The sequence below is a fragment of the Cyprinodon tularosa genome, unplaced genomic scaffold (assembly GCF_016077235.1).
Source record: "Cyprinodon tularosa strain WSP-4 unplaced genomic scaffold, ASM1607723v1 ctg28, whole genome shotgun sequence".
NCBI classification, from domain to species: Eukaryota; Metazoa; Chordata; class Actinopteri; order Cyprinodontiformes; family Cyprinodontidae; genus Cyprinodon; species Cyprinodon tularosa.
The window spans coordinates 719309-740000 of NW_024038985.1; the positions used below are offsets into that span (position 1 = coordinate 719309).

The 20692-nt window shown below is 38.9% G+C and overlaps 1 protein-coding gene and 1 pseudogene across 2 annotated transcripts in view; one reads left to right on the plus strand and one right to left on the minus strand.

Moving 5' to 3' along the window:
* mcama (melanoma cell adhesion molecule a) overlaps positions 1–10371 on the plus strand; it is a 126027-nt gene extending 115656 nt beyond the window's left edge. The window contains exons 14-16 of one of the 2 annotated variants that reach the window (XM_038290370.1): positions 1905–2034; positions 5258–5387; positions 8306–10371. In XM_038290370.1, the coding sequence (XP_038146298.1) occupies positions 1905–2034; positions 5258–5387; positions 8306–8308 (263 nt within the window). In that variant the 3' untranslated portion in view covers positions 8309–10371. The remainder of the gene's footprint in view (positions 1–1904; positions 2035–5257; positions 5388–8305) is intronic. The other variant, XM_038290371.1, reaches the window with a different exon arrangement.
* A 6593-nt stretch (positions 10372–16964) lies between these two features.
* Positions 16965–20692, minus strand: part of LOC119786827 — a 51921-nt pseudogene continuing 48193 nt past the window's right edge.

The window sequence follows — 20692 nt, forward strand, 5'->3', positions numbered from 1 at the left end:
CATTTTGGCACACAGGAGAGAAAACTCATTTCATGAAAACTGTTTCAAAGGTTGAAAAGAGTTGATTTAAAAGCTTAAGTCAGGGGTCCCCAAACTTTTTCCTGTGAGGGCCAAATAACTTTTCCCTTCTTTGATGGGGGGCCGGGGTCAGTTTGTAACAGAAAAATTGTGACGATTGCAAGAGTGCCTAAATTTATGACGGAATTTATGTCTTTATGACGGGAGTCATAGTGTCTCCGCAGGTTATATTCTTTGAATACCGCCACCGCTTCTTGACAGATGACACAGACAGCCTTTTCTTTACATTGAACAAAAAAAATATTGTTTGTCCAATTCAGGTTAAATGCCCTGCATTCTGAATCATCTTTTCGCCATTATTCCGTTCACTCTTTACGGAAGAGTATTAGGGCCATTCAAAAGAGAAAAAAAACTATTCAATTCTGACTTTTTTTTCTTCATTAAAGTCAGAATTCTGACTTTTTCCTCAGAATTCTGAGAATAAAGTCAGAGTTGAAGAGACTATTATTTTTATTTCTTTTGAATGGCCCTAATCCTCTTCCGTAGCTCTTTGAGAGGGGCGGGTTTAAGATTTTATGCTGGGGGTTGCCAGATAGGGGCACAGACCCCAAAAGTGTGGAACATTGTTGCGTTATATGTATGAAATGAAATAGTTACTAATAGTTAATAATGAAAAAACTTCATAATTAAGGAACATTTTATTGCAAATGTCCAACTTTAAAATCAAATACAAAAAAAAAAAAAACAATTATATGAAAATACTCTCTGGTATTGTTCAGGGGGCCGGACCAAGTGTGGAGGTGGGCCGGATCTGGCCCGCGGGCCGTAGTTTGGGGACCACTGCTTTAAGTGGTTTGAATATTCTTCTAAAAAAGTGCAGCTCTTTGCTTTGCTTGTTAGGTTTTTGGCTCACGTCTCAGATACGATGCGTTAGTGAATGATGGAGTCAGTCATTAACAAAACGCACTGAATAAGTTTCAGAAATATGAATAGAAAACAGTGAAATGAATCTGGGCAGACAGCTCTCTGGGTGCTGGGCACCCCTAAACCTCTGGTCCCAGAAACGCCCCTGCCTAGTACAGTAAATTACATTACTGTAGGCTATATTGTATTATTTCATATCTATGTTTAAACTGAAAGTATCTTTCGTATTTTAGATGCAGCCAATAAATAATGTAAACACTTATCATAACGTGAAAATTTAGGGGAAAATGTGAATGAGAATGGTTGTGGATTAGGTTTTTAAACCATAATTCTAAAACAATAAGTATGGTAAAAACTAATGTTGCTCCGATGCCATTTTTTGGCCGATACCCGATACCTGGCTGTGCAGTATCCATACCGCTACCATCTGTCTGAGTGTGCGTATATATGAAGAACTGCATGTAAAATAATTCAGTTAATTTACTGAGTCAGATGATTAGGTGCAAAGCTTGTTTAGAGACCTTATTCATGATATGCTCATTTTGTGAGATAGGAATTTTGCGTTTTCAAGAGCTGTACGCCAAAATCATCCGTTTGAATTATTTTTTATTTTATTACTAATAATAAAAGACCTGAAATATTTCAGTTAGTGTGCAATGAATCTTAAATATATGAATGTTTAAGTTTTATCATTACATTATGGAAATTAATTAACTTTTATCAAAACATGCTAATATTTTGAGTAGGAGCTTTAACATGTAATATATTCTAAACAAATCTTTAATGTGCCGTTTATTTCCGAACGTTTGAGTTCAGTTGGAGCACTTGGCCTGTTAAAATATGTTGTGTAAAAATGAGTAAAAACATAATAAATGATCTGATTCTGCTTATTGAGGCAAATAAAATCCATGAGGTTCAGTCTTTGTCCCTCTAACAGCTGATGTCTGCCTCTGTCTGTGCAGTGGAAGGCAGTGGGGTGATCATAGTGGTGATCATTCTGTGTTTGCTGCTGCTCGCCATCCTGGGAAGTGTTCTCTACTTCCTGCATAAGAAGGGAAAGATCCCCTGTGGACGTTCAGGCAAACAGGAGATGTAAGTACAGCAAAACTTTTTAACTTCTTTTTTGTCTGTAGTGCATCCAGACAAACATTTTTCCTTAAAACTCAAATAAAGTTAAGCAACACTTTTAAAGTGAATGCATAGAAATGTGGCGTTCCACAAGGAATCCTGGATTATAAAAAAAAACATCTTTTTTTTAAACATTTTATTAACTAACATTGGGCTGCTCAGTGGGCAATATTCAATATTCGGGCCAATTTTGATATCTGATCAAACAATGCTGTTACAGCAGATAATTAATATTTAACAATATGATGTATTTTTCACACCTTATGGCTTGAAATATTTCTTTTCGAGTACAATAATATAGTCCAGGTTTAGCTGGACCAGTTTTAATGTGGTTCAGATAAAAAAAGGCACAAAAATCATTCTTTATCCTTAAATTAAGGTTTCAAAAACAGCTTGGAGTAATATTTCTGTATTATAATCTAGTCTGGGTAACCAGGTTTAGGCGGAATAAGGAAATTTAAGGTGACAAAAAAACAATAAGGTGGAAATTATAAGTAATCTATGATGGAAATGGCCATTTAGTATTTTCCTAAAACAAAATTCATCGGCAGCCCTGATAAAGATAAGAATAATTGAACTTTATTGATCTCACATTGGAGAAATTTACCTCTGCATTTAACCCATCCCCTTGGGGAGCAGTGGGCTGCCATTGTGCAGCACCCAGGGAGCGGTGTGCGGTTAAGGGTCTTGCTCAGAGTGGAACCCAGAGTGCAGGCAGTGGGATTCGGACCAGGTAGTTGCAACCTTCTCAGAGCGAGAGCGCAAAGTTATGGTAAACTAGAGCAAACTGGAGTCTGACAAACTGTATGTAAACCAGCCTATTGCTGTTCCCTGGGTGCATGCAGATTTTTGTAACACAATATTATGATTCTACTCGAGACGGAACAGTTTATTAAAACCGTCCGAACCGTTCGGTTTGACTGTCTCGGTTTGGTTCGGGTGTGTTGCGTTCGGTTCATGCGCTGCTCCTTCTTCTCATAGGCGAAGCGTTTCCACTCCAGAGCAGAAGGTGGCGGTACTGCGACCAAAGCCAACCGCCAGTAGTAAACAAGAAGAAGAAGAAGCGAAGCAGCGTAGCCGGGTGTAGCAGAAAAAAATCAGTTGTTGTGGAGAATTGTGTGGGTATGGCGAGTGGGAAAGAACAGGAGTTGGAAGACGCGCCAGCAGCACTTTATAGGTCTGCTGTATGGGACCACTTTGCATTTAGAGTGACCTACGATGACGAAAAGAAAGTTGTGGATAAAAGTGCAACAGTGTGCAAGCATTGTGCAACACATTTTGTTTATGCTAACAGCAACATGACCAACATGTCATGCTAACCCCAAAATCCCACATACTCCGTCAGCGCTCCGCCCCGCTGCGCTCCAGACCGGCTGCACAAAGCAAAGCCTACAGCCTCCGCTGTGGCTCCCGTCCGCTCCCCTCTGAGTTCCTTGGAGATGGTAGAGAGCATGCGCCAGATGATTAAATTTAAAGCAGCAAAACATACGGAAATGATCCAGGGTTTCTGCGGATCATTAAAAAATAATTACAATTCATACATTTTTTGGGATTTTTTCATTAATTTCATTAATTTTTATGGGATTTTGGGGTAACAATCAACATATACCGAATCGAACCGTGGATTTTGTGAACCGTTCCACCCGTAGATTCTACTGATCAAAATGAGGCACTGAGCTCCAACGATTCGAATAAAGACGAATCCGTTATCTGTCGCCATCACCATATGAGTACACCATCATTTTTGCTTTTCAGATTCTTAGATGTTTATTGTGATTCTGGAAATAAAACCATCCATCCATTTTCCACCACGCTTATCCCACTTGGGCTGGTGAGGGGTGCTGGTGCTACAGGCGAGAGGCTGGATCCACCCGGTCCACCGCCAGTCCATCGCAGGGCAACACAGAGACAAACAGGACAAACAACCATTCCCACACACACTCACACCTAAGGGGAATTTAGAGAAGCAAATGAACCTAACAGTCATGTTTTTGGACTGTGGGAGGAAGCCAGAGTACCCGGAGAGAACCCAGGCATGCTCAGGGAGAACATGCAAACTCCATGTAGAAGATCGAACCCGTAACCTTCTTGCTGAAAGCCAGCAGTGGAACAGCTACCCACTGTTCCACTGAGCATCCCCGGAAACAAAACCAAACAAATTAAAAAAAAATACAAAACAGTGAAACCTGAAAGTGATATTTAGACACATTAAAGGAATAGTACACCCAAAACATGATTAGCCTTCATTTTCTACTCACCCCCATGCTGAACAACACTCTGGAGTACTTTTTTGATATCTCAAATGCATCTGGAGATCTGGGAGGCTTCTTGCTGTCTGCTGACATTCAAATAATGGAGGTCCATGGCGCCCGAGGCAGAAAGGTCCATAAAAGTCCACAAAAAACGTGTCAATATTCCTCCATACTGCTCGTCCAATGTATTCCAAGTGTCCTGAGTAGGTAGCATCCAGAATTTACTCGAAACGAAGTCATTTAGAATGTTTTTAGAGCCTAAACAGTAGTGTATAGGATTTCCTAAAAGCGCGTTCACGAGTCTACGAAACCGCGGCAGACCAAACCAGATGAAAGTGCGCATTCAGCGTCTGCTCTGCTGATAATGCAAGCGTAGAAGAAGAAATGTGCTGTTTACCTGTGTAAAGAAAGAAACAACGAAAGAAAAATGTCTGAGGACTTCAGTGTTGAGGAAGAGCATGAGTTCTTTGCCGAGCTGAATGCGCACTTTCATCTGGTTTGGTCTGCCGCGGTTTCCGTAGACTCGTGAACGCGCTTTTAGGAAATCCTATACACTACTGTTTAGGCTCTAAAAACATTCTAAATGACTTCGTTTCGAGTAAATTCTGGATGCTACCTACTCAGGACACTTGGAATACATTGGACGAGCAGTATGGAGGAATATTGACACGTTTTTTGTGGACTTTTATGGACCTTTCTGCCTCGGGCGCCATAGACCTCCATTATTTGAATGTCAGCAGACAGCAAGAAGCCTCCCAGATCTCCAGATGCATTTGAGATATCAAAAAAGTACTCCAGAGTGTTGTTCAGCATGGGGGTGAGTAGAAAATGAAGGCTAATCATGTTTTGGGTGTACTATTCCTTTAAGTTTAAAAAATACCAATGTTCCACATAATCAGCTCCTCTGTTCTCACGTTTTCTGTTTGTCCGAGCAGCACCAAAGAGAAGCACACCAAAGACGACATCGTAGTGGAGATGAAGAACAACCCAAAGACTGAGGATGCCGTGCTGCTAAAGGCTGTGAACGGAGAGAAAAAGGGTCCTAATGAGCAGGTAACTGTCGTAGTGAGTGAATGGTTTCAGCCCCTGAAGGCTTTAGCGTTTACTGAGAGCTTTCCCAGACCAACCTCAGCACATCTGTCTAAAGCTCCAACATGTTTCTGTTCAACTCAAACGTGTTGCTTCCTGGGGTTGAGTTTGTTCATTGTTTCTTCTAACAGAGTAATTGATGCACTGATTTATATTTTCCTACCTTGAATTATTCAATAATTTCCCTTCACCGCCTTGTTATTTCCTAAAAACTCTGAGGCCTGGGGAATTTGCAGGTTGGTTTCAGGGAGTGAAGGCAGCATGGATAAACATGCTATAAAGCAGAGTGAAGCTCTGTGATGAAACACAGATGCTGGAAGAGATTTTAACAAGGTGGTTGAATCTACAAACAGGCTGTTATGAAGACATTGTTTTAAAGTGATCTAAATCTGGGGGATATCATCACCTACTGTGCTGAAATAAGAGTTTATCTCCTTTGGTTTGGTTGGTTTTTCTCATTTAAATAACTCAGATCACCTGATAACCTGAATGAAAAAATATGAATTTAAGGCTAAAACAATTAATCAGATGAATTGTGATTAATCAATTATCAAACTAATCGTCAACTCATTTTGTAATCAATAAAAAAATGTTAAACCTTTTGAATTTAAGATAAAAAAAACTTTTTCGGCTGTCAATATGCTTTATCTAGAACTACTTAAGTGGAAAAGTTTTAGTTTCGCCTGTTTTAAATTAATAAAATCTTCTTTGAGGAACCTTTGGCTATTCGATTAATCAATTGATCAAAAAAAATATTTACAGATTATACGATTTGCAAAATAGTCGTTCGTTACAGCCCAAGGTGAATTACTTCATCATCCAGGAACAGGTGCAGTTTTAGCATTAGGCAATACCCAGGTAGTTGCCTAGGGGCCCCATAAAACTCTGTTTATATGTATGGTTAATTCGACTATTCCTTATTTGTGCACATTAATTATGTTTTTGATAAAAAAATCCTTTGGCTAAAATCCCATCAGAACGCTGATAATATTAAGTGTGTCTCATCCCCCCCTTTCAGTGTCCACCATATTGGATCAGTCCATTTGCTGCACATGTTCAGAAAGGTCCAAACAGACAGCAGCAAACCATTTGGAAACAAACCATGCAAAGAGCAGTGATGCCAACTTGGCGCTTTAGTCGCTATATTTAGCCACTTTTCAGACCCCTCTAGCACTTTGATTTCTAAAAAGCGTCTAGCGCCAAATCTAGCGACTTTTTTCTGCTACTGGAGACTTTGGAGACAACATCTAAAAGCAGCGAACTCTGCTCTCCAGAGCGAGTAGATTGGTAACCCCGCCTCCTGCTCTCCTCTATCTTGTCTGCTGTCATGATTCATGCAGCTATTATTTCATCCAAATGAAAAATGGAGAACAGATAAGCAGATCATGGCTTGTCTACAGTGAAAAGAAGGACTGGGTTATTTACTTTGGCCTTTTTGGAAACACAGGAAGGAGCAATCAGCTAAGTGAGCTTAATGCTTGGAAAAAATCTTTCATTCCTTTAGAGACAGCATGAAAAGTCAGCTGAGTACAAAACATAGAGAGGAAAACAAGAAGAAAAGAGACAAGAAGAGAGGGACAGAACCTAGAACAGATAATAGATGTCTATTCTATTAACATTTCTCTGTCTGTAGAATGGGTCTGTTTTATGTGTTGTCTTCTAAATTCAGAGGGCCCCCTGCCTGTCTTTGCCAAATTTCCTAAATCCACCCCTGTCCAGGAGGTCACTGGAGAACATTTAAAGCTCTGTGTTCTATACTTACTTGGTTAAAGATAGAGTTCATGACTCTACAAAAAGAAAATATTTGGGTCCAAAATGGGGTCTGTGAGAAAGTCCTAAGGCCAGAACCCACGCAGACACAAAATAATGCAAAAAAAAAAAATCTATATATAAAACAACATTTTATTTTACAAAAAAAAAAAAAAAAAAAAAAGACTGATTAGGTGTAACTGGAATTTCTGAAATTTCCGTGTCCACTGTCTGTATTCTGAATCGTCCTCACCTGTTATAACCTGACTCCGCCAGAACCTTCCGTTGAAGTAATTTTGGGAAGGGGCGAAAATACTGGTTGGCTGATTGGCCTATGTTGGTGATTGAGGGGCCAAATAAACCAATCAGATCAACGAAGCATATGACGTACTAACAGAGCGACGACGAAGAGGAGCCAATTGATAGATCAAACTCTTGCAGAAACCAGTCCGTAGAAGAGCAAAAACATCTTTTCCTCTGAGAAAAGCCTCCAGAGCAGTGTTTTGCTCTTCTTTCAGTGAAGAAATACTCTGTAATTCCGATAAAACTTGCTCGATAGCCACGCTAACGCTAGTTTCATCGGCTGAAGCCGCCATGTTCTTTAGACTGAACTGTCGCGCTTCTCGTTGCGTCACACCTCAATCCGCCTCAAAGCCAACGCTGATTGGACGTTCGTTTGGTTAACGGCTCCAAATTTTCTTTAACGGAGAGTCTCCAGACTGATTAGCGAGTGAAACCTTGAAAGCTCGCGACATCAGGATGGTCTCACGAGGCTATACCCTATAATAATTCTTTTGAAAACTGATTTTTGTATTTGTTCCAGTCACTTGATCTGTCTACTTATTCAAAATAATCTAAAACTATTTAAAAATGTCAGCAAATATTTGTTTCTAAACCATCGTATATTTGAATTAGATGTAGCTCATCACATGTTGCACATAAGGAGGAACTAAAATGACCAAGATCCCAGATTAAGTTAAAGAGTTTATAACTACGGAACCAGAGAAACAAGCAGCTCAAAAAGAAAATTGGCATCAGAAGCTGCATTCTGAGTTTTAAAATATTTGGGCCAAAAAAATCTCCTGTGGCTCTTCTAGAGTTAACAGAAAAAGGAGTCAAGCTCACTGTCTCATCTGTCTTTCCAGTAAAACTCCTGAAGGTTCTGCGGCGCTGAACGGTCACCTGAAGCAGCATTCAGAACGCGTCGGAGTCAGAGAGGCTCAGGACGCTCCCACCGACCTGAGATCTGCAGACTGCCGCCGCCTCGTCGGAGTCTGGATGCCCCCCCCCCTCCCCATCATTCTCCGTTCTCAGCAGCAGGAAAAACATTCACTGACACACATCAACCACACCTTCCCCCCTGGTGTCAATGTAGAGATTCGTGTTTTCAGCCTTCAGTTCTCGCATTAGTTTTCAGCCCATTGCTGTCGTTTAGTGTTTGTGCGACATCCTTCCTTTTTTATGAAAGTGTATATATTATATATATTTTGTTATTTAAGATATTTTGGCTCAGATTTCCATTTCACAGCATCCTCTGGCTCATGTGCATGTTTTTATTTTTGTGAGATGTGACGCAGGACATGATGTTGGAGACCAAACGGTAGTTCTGACAGGTTTTAGTTTGTGTAGAAAGTCGTGTTACATTTGACCAAAACAGATTTTTTTTATGTCTAGTTTGCTCTGCAGGGTCACCAGACACATTGACAGACCTCTTTTCCAAACTACTGTCATGTTCTTGTACGGTTTGTAAATATGCTTAGGTTAGAGACCAGCTAGAAGAAGTCTGAGAGACCGAGGCTTCAGAAAGGTCAAAGGTAGATATTTGTTGTGCCTGTTTTTTTATTTCTTTTTTACATCAAACACTGAATTAATTTTTTTTTTACATGTTTTTCTTTGCGTTGCCGCTAAGAGGTAAAGGCCTGAAGGTCCCACGTGTTTTTGCATGCTTCATACAGTCACAGCAGCGTTTAGGTGAACATTGCTCTTATTTTTTAAACTTTATTTGATGTTAACATGCAGAGAAATCACTGTGATAAAAACCCGGCAAGGATTATGGCTTACTTTATAGTAAGTACCTTAAAGCAGGGTTTTAGTTTCCGTTTTCTACCTGAAAAAGTGAATAAATGCAAATATCAAAACATTTCCAAAATAAATCAATGTTTCTAAACAGTAATTTAATTTTAATTTCATTTCAATTTAGAAACTGTAGAATACAGCTTACCGTACATTTACAAATCCACAAATTGGAAAACTCCAAAAAACATAGAAAATTCATTCTATTCATATTGAATTTTCAAGCATGTAAAATTTCTGCATTTAAATTCAATAAAAATAGGTTGAAAAAAAATTATGTTCTGTTTTTCTTTTAAGAAAATTTTTTATTTTAGTTTGCATATTTTCTTTCTGGTTTTTATAGTTTTCTAAACTTAAATTACATTTAAAACAGAGTCGCAACTGACCACTTTTGATACATTTAAGTCAGGCATGCAATTTGAACATGAAAAAGAAACATTAAAAAAAGAAAATTAACACTTTTTTTTTCCAGAATCCTCCAATAATTTACCAACAGAGATCAAACTTTTTCATTTTGCATATTTTATAAAGTAAGCAAGAAAAGATATTCCAATTCCACCTTGGAAAATAAGTAAAAAATCTTTATCTTCATAAACAAAATGTATCGTTCAGGTTTGTTCTCTTTATTTTCGGCTGATCAGCTTCATGTTTCAAGGAAGCGGCTGCAGCTGAGAGTCAGATGTAATTATAGTGGATGGAGCCACAAACTGGAGCTTAATCTAAACCAGGCTGAGAAAACATGCAAAAAATACTGCTGGGTTCCTATAAAGGCCAGTGTTGTGAACTTTCTCCCTTTGCATTTTATTTTGAAAGGGTATTTTTTGTTTTTATTACCAAGAGTGCTACACTGCCCTGGTGACTTGCAATGTTTGAATAAGTCGTGAAATATTATCATTTCATCTTTTTTGTTCTGCTGAATGACAGGAATGTTGAGTTAAACACTAATTTCTGATTGGACTCTTAAATCGAAATCTGTTGCTCAGCGGTGAGAAAACGGTTGAAATGGATCTTTATGATAATTTTATATTTTCCACGTGTTTAAATCAATCAGTATCTGCGAGTCTGATGCTTTTTTGTTGTTTTTGTTTGGTTTTTTTTACAAGAAAATGATGCCAAATAAAGGTTTGTTTGAAAGAAAGGCTCTGGCTTGTTTTTGTGTGGTTCTGAGTGAGAGCTTCCAAACCGCTGTCAGCAGGAGCTGGAAACCACTTTAAACGGTAGCTCAAATTTCCTCGCTTCGGAAACAGGCAGGACAGAAAACACGGCTCACATCTGCAAAGGATTTCCAGCTGCAAAACAAACTTTCAGTCCTGCAGCTGCTTCCCGAACTGCAGATGATGATGATGGTCCGGGAATGACTGACACGAAGCAGCTTGGAGGCGTTAGAAGCATGAAAGCATTCAGATCAGTTCTGGTTTTGTTTTACATTCTCTGCTCTGATATGTGGCCGTCCAGCAGTGATTCGGGTGTTGGGTGTTAAACCTTTTAAGTTGATATTTTGTGGGATAGGAGGGGATCACGAGAGGAGTGAAAACATTCAGCTTCTGTTTAAGAATAACCTCATATATGAAATTAACCGTGAAAATATCTGGAAAAGCTTTTTTATAATTAGGGATAAACTGCAATTGAAGAATCTTAACAAATCTTCCCAGCAACTCGCCTGGGTGACCCTACCTGACTGCCAACCCACCTCCTTTTAATTTTACAGTCTTCTTTAAATCTCTGTCTGCTCATATGGGCAGGCAGAGATTTGATCATGCAGCCAGGTTTCAGTTAAACACACAGTGCTGCATTGCTGATATTCTGGCTGGATCCTTGCTAGGGCTTAGAGGTTTTGTTTCCTGAAGATCTCAGATTGTCCACAATGATTGATAGAAGAGATGCCTAGAATTTCTTGTTTTTCTCTCATCTTCAACTCAGCTGGTACTTACAAATTACTCAGTGTAGTCCTGTTTCTCTGACTGTGACTAACTGGATGTGCTCTCCTCATCCTCCGACATGGGAGCTGGCTCGGAGCTCGTCTGGCTGGCTGTTTCCTGGATGGGGCCGCCTGTGGAGCTGGTTTACGGTTGCCTTCTGTATCTCTGCTGCTTTTTCCATGTCTGCTTCTGTCTCCTTGAACCCCAGTCGGCCTCAGCAGATGGCCGCTCACACTGAACCTGGTTCTGCTGGAGGTTTCTTCCTGTTAAAAGGGAGTTTTCCTCTCCACTGTCGCTACAAGCATGCTTAGCGTGAGGGGTTGCCTTTGAGTCAATGAATAGATGCAATTAAATTGTTTTCCTTAGACAGAAAACTTTAAATCAATTTGACTGGATGATCTGGTGAACTGTAAATTATGGAAGCAAATCGTTACCATATTTAAAATGAAAAAGCATTTCTGGAAATGCTTTTTCATTTTAAGAATGTCGCTGCATTGTTTGACTCAAATTAAATTAGTAATCAATAATCCTGTTTCCATTTTCATTTTGTTCTTCAACACTGCTCATTCTTTTATTTAAATGAAAAAGAAATTTGAGGGGTACATTTTGAAAATAAATCTTAAATGTCTTTCTTTTTCATTGAAATAAAGTAAAAGGATGAGCGGTGTTGAAGAAGAAAATTAAAATGCAAATATGATTGATTACTAATTTCATTGATGAGCCAAACAATGCAGCCACATTCTTAAAATGAAAAGGCATTTCCAGAAATGCTTTTTCATTTTAAATATGGTAACAATTTGCTTCCATAGTAAATTGCCTTGAGATGACACACTGTAAAAACGATCAAGAAATAAGTAAAAAATTTCTTAAATGAAGTGTATTCACCCTTAATTTCAGTAGGTAAATGAGATAGTTTGCCAATGGAATCAGTATTTTTAGTCTTATAATAAGATAATTAGATAATATTCACTTGAAATAAGACAATGCAACTGTGTTCTTATTTTAAATCGAAATTGTCTTGTTCCATTGGCAAGATGTCTCTTTTATCTCCTCAATTAAAGAACAAATGCACTTATTTTAAGAAAAAATTACTTATCAAGATTTTGATTTTTTGCAGTGCATGTGTTGTGAATTGGCGCTATAGAAATAAACTGAATTGAATGGAAAGTAGTGATGTATTATCTCGGCTTAAGAGATGTTAATGAGCTGTTCCCGTGTAAAAATAAATAAATAAATAAATAAATCAACTTTCTATGGTTGCTCTGTGCTGGTGAAGATTCTCAGTCATCCAGGTTATAGTCTGTATAAAGCCTCAAACGCTATTCCTGACATTTAGAATTGAAAAAGCTTCCTGGATGGGAAGAGAAACGTCTTCAAACTTGGAAACAAATTCCAGTGGATTCTTTTTAATACTTTTTTGGAATTTAGATCAAAATATATCCTCATTAGAATGATCTACTTAAAGGATCTGAAGCAACAGCCAGAGTAGACACAAGGCAGTAAAAACAAACAAAAAAAACATCCCAAATTAATTTAGACTGTTGAAAAAAAGTCACACAAACACTAAGGGTTAAAGAAAATACAGTTTAATTAAAAATCTTAATGGCTTAGGCATGAAAACATGGCGGCACAATGAATGCAGAGGATATTAAAAAGACAATAAATAAAATTGTATCTATACAGGTAATAAAGCAACACGTTGTTTAGTAGGCGAGTTCCATTTGACAAAGGCCAGTTAACAGAGTAAACCAACACACACAGTCACAACAAAATAAGTCAGCAGATGGGAACCGACAACAGTCGGGTTTACTGGTGGTTCTGGAGGAGAAAAGTTGGAGCTGTCCTTTTTTTTTTTCTTTCTCTCAGGTCTGCAGCTTTTATAGCAAAGGAGTTTAGATGTGGAGCGATGGAGGTGTGAAAAGCTGCAGGCGTTCACGAGGCGGGAAAAAACGTGAACCGAGTCCAAACTGAAATGTTCAAGGAGCAATTAGCCCATTTCTGTGACTGACAGGAGGCACAATAATTCATCTTCTCACAACCAAACCGGTTAAACCCACAGAGCATATAGTCACTGTAAAACAAAAGGACACTTCAGCCACACCGCACTCTCACATCGAGCCGTTCAGGCAAAATTATTACTTTCGTGAGAAAATAATCTTTCATAAAGATGCTTTACAATTTTAGATCCTTAAGCCTACTTCATGTCTGACAATCTATGTGATCTCTTGATTTTGCAGGTTGAGCAGGAATCTGGCCCGTCTGTAGCAATAAAAAAAAAAAAAAAAAAAAGCTGTTCCCTTAATAAATAAAACAATCTAATAACTGCATTATCTGCTTACTCAGGTTATCCTTGTCTGGTATTAAAAGCGGTTTGTCAAACAAAAAGAAAAATGGTTAAAAAGGTGCGAATATTTTTATTTTTTTCCCCACAGGAGCTTAAAAGAAAGCTGCAAGCAAAGGTACTTTTTCAAATTAAAATACTTTCCTTGTTAAGACATTAATTTTTTATGCCCCCATCTAGTTTTATGGTGAAGAAATAAGCCTATTTTCTTTTCAGCTCTAAAAATAAATAGGCATGCAAGCGTAAAATGATAAAGGGGTTGCTACAAATAAAGTTTTTAATGTTAACTGTATATTAAAAAAAAAAAAATTGAACATCATTCATCTAATGGAGAAATTCACTTTGCATTTTTAACCCATCCGCTTGGGGAGCAGGTGGCTGCCATTGTGAGCATTGTGTGCCGTTGTGCCCGGGGAGCAGTGTGGGGTTAAGGGTCTTGCTCAGGGAGTCAGACTGCGGGGATCGAACTGGGTACTTGCAACATTCACAAGCGCTGCTCTCAAGGCGAATTAGGGGAAACAAAAAACATTTATGTTAATGTTGGAGTTTTAAATCTGCGTTCTACCCAACAATCAGCAGGGTTCCCACAAGGAGAGGCATTAGGAGGGTTTCTCTTCAGATTCTACAAACCAAAGTAGGATTCCAGTAAATCTGGTATGTAAACCGAAGCTTTTCTCTCCATATGTGATGCTCCTTTAGTTCATACAGTCTGTGCTCTGGTGAGATCTCAGATCGGAGCCAAAGCTGCCGAATGGCTCCATTAATGTGCGACAATTCACACCTGAGTACAAGTTCAAAGCTTTTACATTATCTTTTTTCTTATTTTTTTATTTGACTTAATGCTTCATTGAAATGCTGTAAAGGTAATATATATATATATATATATATATATATATATATATATATATATATATATAAAGAAACAAAAATAAATCATACACGTCACTTTTTGCTACCATCATTATTTAGATGAATAATTTTTAAAGTTTACACACAAAAAAAAGAATAAATAAATAATTGATGCTCTAAGTTGCCACTGCTCAGACCCATGATTGCGTGTAGATGCAGAACATATCAGTTCCGATTGGGGAGGGGGGGGAAGAAAATGGAGCATTTTTTTAAGCCACAACTGTAAATCAGATGGTTAGTATGTTAAAGAGGCTTTAGCAACAATTTCGATGCTTCATCCGGAAATCGATCAGAAAAAAAAAAAAAAGCAGAATGAAACATTTGCACATTCGTATGGAATGAATTTAAGTAAAAAACATCTGTGTCGATGATCCCCGCATCAGATGCCAGTAAAACTACAGCTGCACAATATAGTGAAAATTTAGAAAGCGTACAGTTCTGTGTATTCAGGCTATCTATGCTTCTGTATGCAGAGGCACAGCTGGCCATAGGGGGGGGTGAGGAGGTCCCGTCATGAAGAAACTATAACAGCAGTCATCAACCACAAAATGTCTTTAGATGAACAAACCTTTATGTTTGCTTCAACATGAACCCAGAGCAGAACTGCTTTCACTTCTTCCAATTATTTAATTTATTGCAGGTTTCATTTCTATTGGCTTCAACCAATATAACTCATGTTTAACTGATTAAAACCAACAAAAATCTCCTGATGATGCCGAAACATGACGAAATACAGCTGCTGATACCTTGTAAAACTACAGATGAACTGATTGATCTGCTTTCAATCAAAATAAATACTTCTTTGATTGATCCTGGTCAATGTTCTGTTTATTATTAATTTTCTTTTTTTTTTTTTTTTTTTGGGAGAGACGGACTGTCATTGTGTTACTAATTAAATGTAGTGTTTTTTTGTACTGCAGTTTAACTATTCACTGTTTAGAAGCAAATCGATGTCACCGATTTATTAGTGGAGTATCAGGCTGGGTGTGGGACAATCCTTCGTCTTTTTTCCCCTCCATTTTCCCTCCTAAGCCTTATTCAGTCAGCTAGTCTGCTGGGCTGTATCATTGGAGTTAAATAATGGTGATCTTTTAGCATCTGTAGGTTAGCAAGTGTTTTTTTTTTGTAAGGTTAGTGTTTCTTAGCCTGACATAGTCCTACTCAATTCTAGTCAGAATATGAGTCTGATGCTGCTCCATAGAGCTGTGATTATGGGGCGTGTTTTGAACGAACCAGGAAATAAAATGCCTCAATTGGATAGACCTACAACCAATAAGAGCAACGGAGTGCGTGACGTATGTTAAGCGACGCATAGTTGTTGTCAACAAAAATCAAAGCGTGCAGTTGCATGCCTAGAATAAGAAGATGAGCGTGAACGATTTTTGCCGGTGTTGCAAAAAGAACCTGAGGATACAAGGAGTCATTCAACACACGAACCTCATTTTTAAGAAAAACAGTAAAGGCGAATGCAAATACGATCAAGTTCACCGTTTAGGATTATGGGCCTTTCATACAGGCTGCGATGACAGCACTGCTGCGCTGTGAAACCCATTCTTTTCAATGGCTTGCGCCGCGCCAGGGCGGTTTATTTTTTTTTTGCCCATATGCGACCTGTATGTAACCAAGGTGTAAATTTGAACTTTCATTCCCTCAATCTCCAGCTTTCCTCTCCCCGTCCCCTTTAACTCTTAAATTTACGACAGGCTTCCTTTGCCAGACTATACAACCAATCGGCTACATTGGACGAGCAGTATGGAGGAATATTGACACGTTTTTTGTGGACTTTTATGGACCTTTCTGCCTCGGGCGCCATAGACCTCCATTATTTGAATGTCAGCAGACAGCAAGAAGCCTCCCAGATCTCCAGATGCATTTGAGATATCAAAAAAGTACTCCAGAGTGTTGTTCAGCATGGGGGTGAGTAGAAAATGAAGGCTAATCATGTTTTGGGTGTACTATTCCTTTAAGTATCGGGGTCACATGTACCACAGCAGCCTATTTGCTAAGTATACTTAGCAAAGAAAAGAAGAAGAAGAGAAAAAGAGCTGCAGCCGACTACTGTGAGCCGAGATGGGATGAAAAAACCTGTTAGCAGGTTTTAATGGCCACCTTTTTTTCTTAGGAACGATGGCACTCATGGTGCTTGAAGACTTCTGATTCTCCTGTCAGGCTGGTAGGAGGCTCCTTGCAGCTAAAGAACTATTTAGTTTCCACGTTGATCTGACTTTTTGTCAGCTCCTGACCTGCACTGCACCGAGCACTGTATAAGTAACTTGCTTGGGACTTCTAAGCTAATTTTTTTTTGCGCCATATGGCCATTTGGTCGTTGTCACTGCAAAAAAAAAAAAAAAAAAAAGCCCTCGCAACTGCAAACTCCCGGTCTTTGTCTCGTCCTTCATGAGTTGTGTCCATCTCCTGAGAAAACCAGTCCATTAACCTTATTGCTCCTAATCCATTTACATTGATTTAAAATATAGTATATTATTAGCTTTACAGATATGCTAAATGTATCTGATCTTTTTATGGGAGTCATAACAACACATCTGCTTTTTTCCAATGTGACCCCGGCCAGTTGGCGAAGTGGTTCTGCGTATGAACGGCCAGGTCGCAGACATCCGACCTGTACGCCATCAATATTCAACAATAACGCCGAGAGCAATCTTTATTTTCAAACTTCCTGAAAAGATTGTGTTGTTAACGGACTGGCTGAGGTTGGGAAAGAAACAGGGCAGGGCTATCATCCATGTTTACTTCTATGAACAAGCACTCGCTTGTGACATCACTGCGTCCTCTACTGCGCAAGTGGGACACTTTATTTGTGCGGTTCACACAGGAGATCACATACAAGTCGCATATATTGGGAAACGTGAACGACCACAAAAAAGAACTGAGCATTAATGCCTGCAGTGTGAACGTAGCCTTATATTCACTTATATTCTTTATTTGGACACCACGGTTTGCAGAGAAGTCAGTGAAGCAGCGAACTGAAGGGTGAGAAACACTGAAGAGAGCGTGGTTAGAGTTTGGCCACACTGAGCTCCTGTTACATCATACACGCTAAACGGGACGAGCCAATCAGCTGATGGGGAATCCAGTTCCTTCCATTTCCAGCTGGCGGCAGTATGCCAAAAATTTGAGGCTTTAGCATCAGTCAAACACCCAAATGGAACAGTTTTCACACCAGACTTCTTTTAAGAAAAGCAAATAATACCTGACACAGTTAATTACAATTGACTTTGGATGCTCTTCCTCAGATCTGGAGTTTTCCCGCGGAGGGAAGTACTTTAGGCCCAGCAGGAAGGTGCTCGGTAAATGCTATCCACAATATTGGCACGAAGCAGAGACAGAGGATGAACGGGACCTGAGTGACTATGTGGCGATGTGAGCCGTGGAGGGGACGGAGACGAACTCGCGCAGGATGTTCTTGGCCGTCTCCAGGTTGTTCTGGGCGATCATCAGGGCTTTCTGGATGTCCTGGATGGAATAGCCCTGGGATATCAGGCATTCGATCTCACCGTTCAGGGCTTGGTTTCCAGCGACGGCGGCTGCAGCGCCCGGAGGGGGAGGGAGAGGAGGAGGAGGCGGCGAAGCAGACGAGGGGCCGGGAAGTTCAGGCAGCGGGGCTGAAAGGTCACGATTGAAAGGTCGAGGGCGACGGTCAGAATTGGCTCGCCGTGGGAGAGGCCTGGGAGGCCGATCAGATTCAGCGAACGTACCTGGAAACCAGAACAGTGGAAATACTGAGCTGAGAAATACATTTTTGAAAAAAGTAGAACATGTTTTATGTTGTTAAAACAATTCTACTTTAATCTAGAAAAAAAACAAAAACAAACAGGCATACATTAGTCATATTTCAGACTTTGACATTTTAAACAAATCTCTGCCTTTGTTCTGGTGGACCATCCTGGAACCTCTACAGACGGCTGCTCAAAGGAGGATGCTCCATGGGGAAAAAACAAAAAAACAACCTGTTCCTAACAGAGTACTGTACTCTCAATCTAACGTTCTGCTCTCTCTGCTTTTTCTCATTGTAGCTTCATCTGGTCTGTTCCTGTTTGGCTGTGACTCCCATAGATATCCATAATAAAGGCTAGATGTCTTACGGCGGAGTCTCAAACGTCATCACCGGCGGCCATCTTGCCTCAGGCTTTCTGTTGTGCTCTGTGGTACCTAATGTAAGGTGAGTGATCAGCACGAACACAAATACTCTTACCTCACTGAATTCTTGACGGATTTACAAACAGTTTGGTTTCTTACAAACATTATGAACGTGGCTATTATTCTTTATGCTTGAACATGTCGAAATTGCAGATTTTCTTGTCGAAAAATGACTTAAAGCAGCATAATTGTGCATCAGGGCTACTTGCGCAAGTTATCAAGGCTGAGACTATTAGTCAATTTTATAGGTTTTACTGACACCAATAACGATTGTATGACAATTAATCTTTGGTGTAAATTACAATCTTTGTGGATGTGGTAGTAGCTATTAGTTGGCTAATAACAATAATCTGAGTGTTGTTGTATTTTCCTTATTAGCCTAACATTAGCTGGCTAATAACAAGAAGCTGCAAAGTGAGACCTAACGTTAGTAAGTTAGCAGCTAACGTTACAGTTTAGCTAGCTGCTAACGTTAACCAGCAACTTTACATCAGTGGAAGAGGCAGAATTTAACCTGATTTCCAATCGATTTGGTTTGTCAACACATCTTACATTATGTAACAGGAATTTGCTGGGTGTATTAAAAGGAAGATGCCAGACTTTTGCTATGACATAATAGTATTACAAGATTGTTGTTGACTCAAAGCTTTTATAAGCTTGTATTAGTTTCATTTGGACAACTTAAAGATGGTGTTGTGCCAAACATTTTCAACTTTCCAGCTCATCTTCAAAGGGCATGTGTATCATTGAAATTTATTCATATATTGATATACCAATCTTATACACTGTGAATTGTTGTTGGTCACTTTTGTTTTTGTTTCTGCAGGTTATATAATGTGTAAGCAGGAGGAGAAGATCTTCCATCCCCGTTTGCTGACATTCCTGCACTAGTACATGACAACAGCTACCTTCCTGTCCGCTTTGATGGCCTTGTGGTCAACGCTCTCTTGTACATTATACAGAAGCTCAATAAAACCGTCCTTTTCAAAGGGCATTAGCCAAGCTATGTTATTTGGGTCATTTTTTAAATCTCTGTCTTCCATGTGTATACCATCACAGTAGTGTAGGTGGGGATTTCAACATGCTACATCTATATATACTTGTGAAGGGGACTATTGCACCAATTTTATTAGCAAATAAATGTCACTTTTATAATGGTTTAAAAATAGGAACTTTTGTGTAATTACCCGATATATAATCCGAATAGTCTACATGAAACTTCAAAGTGTTACCTTTAATTTGAAACCTGGATTATGCTGCTACACCAAGAGGTTGCCACACAATAAGCCTTTTTTGTCAGTATTTCATATTTTATTATAACAATAAACAATATATATATATATATATATATATATATATATATATATATATATATATATACATATACAGAGTAGGGCCATATCAAAGATTGTGCTGCATACGGGTTCAGAAAAACTGACTTTTGAGAAATTCCAATGTAAAGATTTGGAACTCAAAATTCTAAACTAAAAATACTTTCAACACTGATGTATCTTGGAATCACAATTATCCTGGCAGTGTGTCATACACCAAATTCAAGTTTAGATTCTGCTTTTTCAAGTAATATCCAACAGATGTATATAAAAATGTTCATGTTTAATAAAAATGGATCTATTTAGTATGATGATCATGGCGAAAAAGCATACAAATTACACTAAATGAATGTCTAGGTGGTACCAGATGAAGCTGATTACCGTATTTTCACGACCATAAGGCGCACCGTACTACAAGGCGCAGTCTCAGTTATGTGTCCCATTTCTGTATTTAACACACACATAAGGCGCAGCGGACTATAGGGCGCGTTTTTTATATACAGGTACATGTCCTCTACTACCTTTAAATAGCTCTACTGCGTATTTAAAAATACAGCGGGGGCAAAACTGAGTATGACTGTGCTTTATTCATGTATTTATTAAAAAGTATTAATCAAACCTGGCAGCTGGCCTTGAGACAGACACATCGCAGATGACACAGCGCTGTGATCACTCTTAAATTAACTTAAAATCCTGAAACCTTTGAAAGAAATGAAACCAAACAAAGCATTTACCATATAGCAAATTGTAATAGTTTTGAGAAATGCAACATTAAATATATTTATGAAAATAGACTATGTT